The sequence below is a fragment of the Perca flavescens genome, chromosome 6, assembly GCF_004354835.1.
Source record: "Perca flavescens isolate YP-PL-M2 chromosome 6, PFLA_1.0, whole genome shotgun sequence".
Classification (NCBI taxonomy): Eukaryota; Metazoa; Chordata; class Actinopteri; order Perciformes; family Percidae; genus Perca; species Perca flavescens.
The window spans coordinates 517,773-521,873 of NC_041336.1; the positions used below are offsets into that span (position 1 = coordinate 517,773).

General features: G+C 41.5%; 1 protein-coding gene across 1 annotated transcript in view; it reads right to left on the reverse strand.

The window, feature by feature from the left end:
- Positions 1-1,632: 1,632 nt before the first annotated feature.
- Positions 1,633-4,101, reverse strand: part of iqgap3 (IQ motif containing GTPase activating protein 3) — a 70,346-nt gene continuing 67,877 nt past the window's right edge. Inside the window, 2 exon segments of the mRNA XM_028579648.1 lie at positions 1,633-2,052; positions 3,351-3,459. Of these exon segments, the coding sequence (XP_028435449.1) occupies positions 1,939-2,052; positions 3,351-3,459 (223 nt within the window). The 3' untranslated portion in view covers positions 1,633-1,938.

Below are 4,101 nucleotides of genomic sequence, written 5' to 3' on the forward strand. Positions count from 1 at the left end.
AATAAATCCTGTTGAATAAAACAGTTCAACTCTTAACGTGTGGTCTCGAGTTTCTTATTATTTGGAGGAGCTACGAGCTGATTCATGACTCAGCACTTTTCTCACATTAAAGCAGCTCAACGTGTTTTACAGTCTGACAGTCAGAGCTCAACACTAACGAGACATACAGCAGATTAATATGATCATATCAAGAGAATGAAAACTATAAAAATAGAATCAAACCAGAAGATTTCCATCAGAAGATGTCAGCTTCTCTTTACCTTTCCAGAATGTGTCATAATGATGAATGCATAAACTCACACTGATTTAAGGTGGTACACTGGACCAGAAACACACTCCTCCATCTGACCTCCCACCCCCCCCCTCCTGAATCATGTCACATGACCCCAGTAGTCTTTGACCTTAACTCCTACGTAACAGGGAGGAACTGGATTGGACGTGTCTTCTTCGTTCCAATAATCCCCCAATCTCATTGGCCTAATATAATCCCCCAATCTCATTGGCCTAATATAATCCCCCAATCTCATTGGCCTAATATAATCCCCTAATCTCATTGGCCTAATATAATCCCCCAATCTCATTGGCCTAATATAATCCCCTAATCTCATTGGCCTAATATAATCCCCCAATCTCATTGGCCTAATATAATCCCCCAATCTCATTGGCCTAATATAATCCCCTAATCTCATTGGCCTAATATAATCCCCCAATCTCATTGGCCTAATATAATCCTCTAATCTCATTGGCCTAATGGAGGAGTTGGTAAAAGACTCTCCATTAAAGTAAAAAGCTGTGGTGTAATGGCTCCAACAGCCCTGATCTGTATCAATGGACCAATCAAACAACAGCTAAAGATGTTCACATATTCACATATTTAATGAAGTCAAAACACGTTGAGTCTGAAAAGCGCTATAGAAATTTAGTTTATTATTAACACGTTTCAGAAAGAAAAGTAAAAGAGAGAAAACAAAGTGACAGAAAATATGTACAGTTATTGATCAGAGCAGCTTCTTTTCTAAAATGTATTTAAACTCAAAGATCATATCATAACTCAGATTCTGGTTCCTGATTTATGGCCTCGAACAAACTACACCCTCCAAAATAAGACTAGTGTTGAAGGTACATGATATCTCTTAAATGATCAGCTTGGGTCTGTTTATTAATAATAAACCTGAGCAGAGATAGGAGCCAGTGAGATGTCTCACTCTGTTTGATTAGCAGGAAATAAAAACAGAGTGGAGTGTAGAGAAGATGCTTCACTCTGTTTAAACTCTAGTGAGATCAAAACACAGACAGGAAGCAGAACTACACGTTGAGAGAGAGAGACAAACACAAGTACAGTGACGTATATAGAGATAGATATATAATATATATATCAAAGATAACGTAGTGACATAACAGCAGAGATAGGAGTGTAGAGAAGATGCCCAACACTAACCCTGTCTCATGAGTATTTAACTATTTGGTTCCCTTATTAAAATGTGCAATAATGCAGCAATAACATGTCGATAAAAAGATTAGCTGATTGGTTAGTTAGTTATGAGATATATAAAAACATGATGTAGTAGCATACAAAACCAGAGAGATAGGATGGGTCACTCTGTTATAGATACAAAACCAGAGAGAGGATGGGTCACTCTGTTGTAGATACAAAACCAGAGATAGGAGAGTAGAGAGGATGGGTCACTCTGTTGTAGATATAAAACCAGAGATAGGAGTGTAGAGAGGATGGGTCACTCTGTTGTAGATATTAAACCAGAGATAGGAGTGTAGAGAGGATGGGTCACTCTGTTGTAGATATTAAACCAGAGATAGGAGTGTAGAGAGGATGGGTCACTCTGTTGTAGATATAAAACCAGAGATAGGAGTGTAGAGAGGAGGGGTCACTCTGTTGTAGATATACAACCAGAGATAGGAGTGTAGAAGAAGAGCAGGACTTCATTTCTTGAAGAACTTCTTGTTGAGGAGGAAGATGAGCAGGTTGACGTTGATTTTGGCTTTGTCAAACATCTTCATCACGGCCACGCCTTCGTACTGCAGCTGCAGCAGATCCTGAAGACATTATACACACGTTAAACACACACACACATTAAAACACACACACACACACACATTATACACACACGTTACACACACACACACTCACATTATACACACACACTCTTTAGACACATGTTAACAGGTAACAGGGTTAGAGACCCATTCTGAACTCCCTGTCTTTATGTATGAACTCAGTAAGCTGTGAGCTTGTTAGCCTGTTAGCTCCTACCTGGTATGTGAGCGTGTTAGCCCATTAGCATGTTAGCCTGTTAGCTCCTACTTGGTATTTGAGCGTTTTAGCCCGTTAGCCGGTTAGCTCCTACCTGGTATTTGAGCGTGTTAGCCCGTTAGCCGGTTAGCTCCTACCTGGTATTTGAGCGTGTTAGCCTGTTAGCTCCTACCTGGTATGTGAGCGTGTTAGCCTGTTAGCATGTTAGCCTGTTAGCTCCTACTTGGTATTTGAGCGTGTTAGCCCATTAGCCTGTTAGCTCCTACCTGGTATTTGAGCATGTTAGCCTGTTAGCTCCTTCCTGGTATCTGAGCGTGTTAGCCTGTTAGCATGTTAGCCTGTTAGCTCCTACCTGGTATTTGAGTGTGTTAGCCTGTTAGCTCCTACCTGGTATGTGAGCATGTTAGCCCGTTAGCATGTTAGCTCCTACCTGGTATTTGAGCGTGTTAGCCTGTTAGCTCCTACCTGGTATGTGAGTGTGTTAGCTCCTACCTGGTATGTGAGCGTGTTAGCCCGTTAGCATGTTAGCCTGTTAGCTCCTACCTGGTATTTGAGTGTGTTAGCCCGTTAGCATGTTAGCCTGTTAGGTCCTACTTGGTATTTGAGCATGTTAGCCTGTTAGGTCCTACCTGGTATTTGAGCATGTTAGCCTGTTAGCTCCTACCTGGTATTAGAGCGTGTTAGCCTGTTAGTGTGTTACCCTGTTAGCTCCTACCTGGTATTTGAGCATGTTAGCCCGTTAGTGTGTTACCCTGTTAGCTCCTACCTGGTATTTGAGCATGTTAGCCTGTTAGCTCCTAACTGGTATTTGAGCATGTTAGCCTGTTAGGTCCTACCTGGTATTTGAGCATGTTAGCCTGTTAGCTCCTACCTGGTATTTGAGCATGTTAGCCTGTTAGCTCCTACCTGGTATTTGAGCATGTTAGCCTGTTAGCTCCTACCTGGTATTTGAGCATGTTAGCCTGTTAGCTCCTACCTGGTATTTGAGCATGTTAGCCTGTTAGCTCCTACCTGGTATTTGAGCATGTTAGCCTGTTAGCTCCTACCTGTTATTTGAGCATGTTAGCCTGTTAGCTCCTACCTGGTATTTGAGCGGGAACTCTTCCATCTCGATGCCGAGGAATCGAGCTTTGACGTTGAACGTTCCTTTCTCCGGTCCAGGGACGATGTCAAAGACCACGTTCTTAAACCTGGAACAGATCACATCAGATCACTTCAGATCAGACCAGATCAGATCACTTCAGACCAGATCACATCAGATCAGATCACATCAGATCATTTCAGACCAGATCACATCAGATCACTCCAGATCAGATCACATCAGATCACTTCAGACCAGATCACATCAGATCACTTCACTTCAGACCAGATCACATCAGATCACTCCAGATCAGATCACTTCACTTCAGATCACATCAGATCACTCCACACCAGATCACTTCAGATCACTTCAGATCAGATCACTTCAGATCAGATCACATGAGATCACTTCACATCACTTCAGACCAGATCACATGAGATCACTCCAGATCAGATCACTCCACACCAGATCTCACCAAATCAGATCACATCAGAGTAGAGCTGGGCAATATATGGATATTATATCAATATGAAATGAGACTAGATATCGTCTTAGATTTTGGATATCGTAATATGACATAAGTGTCTTCTACAGGGTGTATACATTAGGGCTGTGCTCCATTGAAGAAATTCTTAGTCCACTAACATTCATTAAATTATATCGACTAATCGATTAGTTGATTTAATCGACAGATCTGTAAATCTGAGTTTCTCCACAAAGAGTCATGCAAAAGGATGCATATATTGAATAA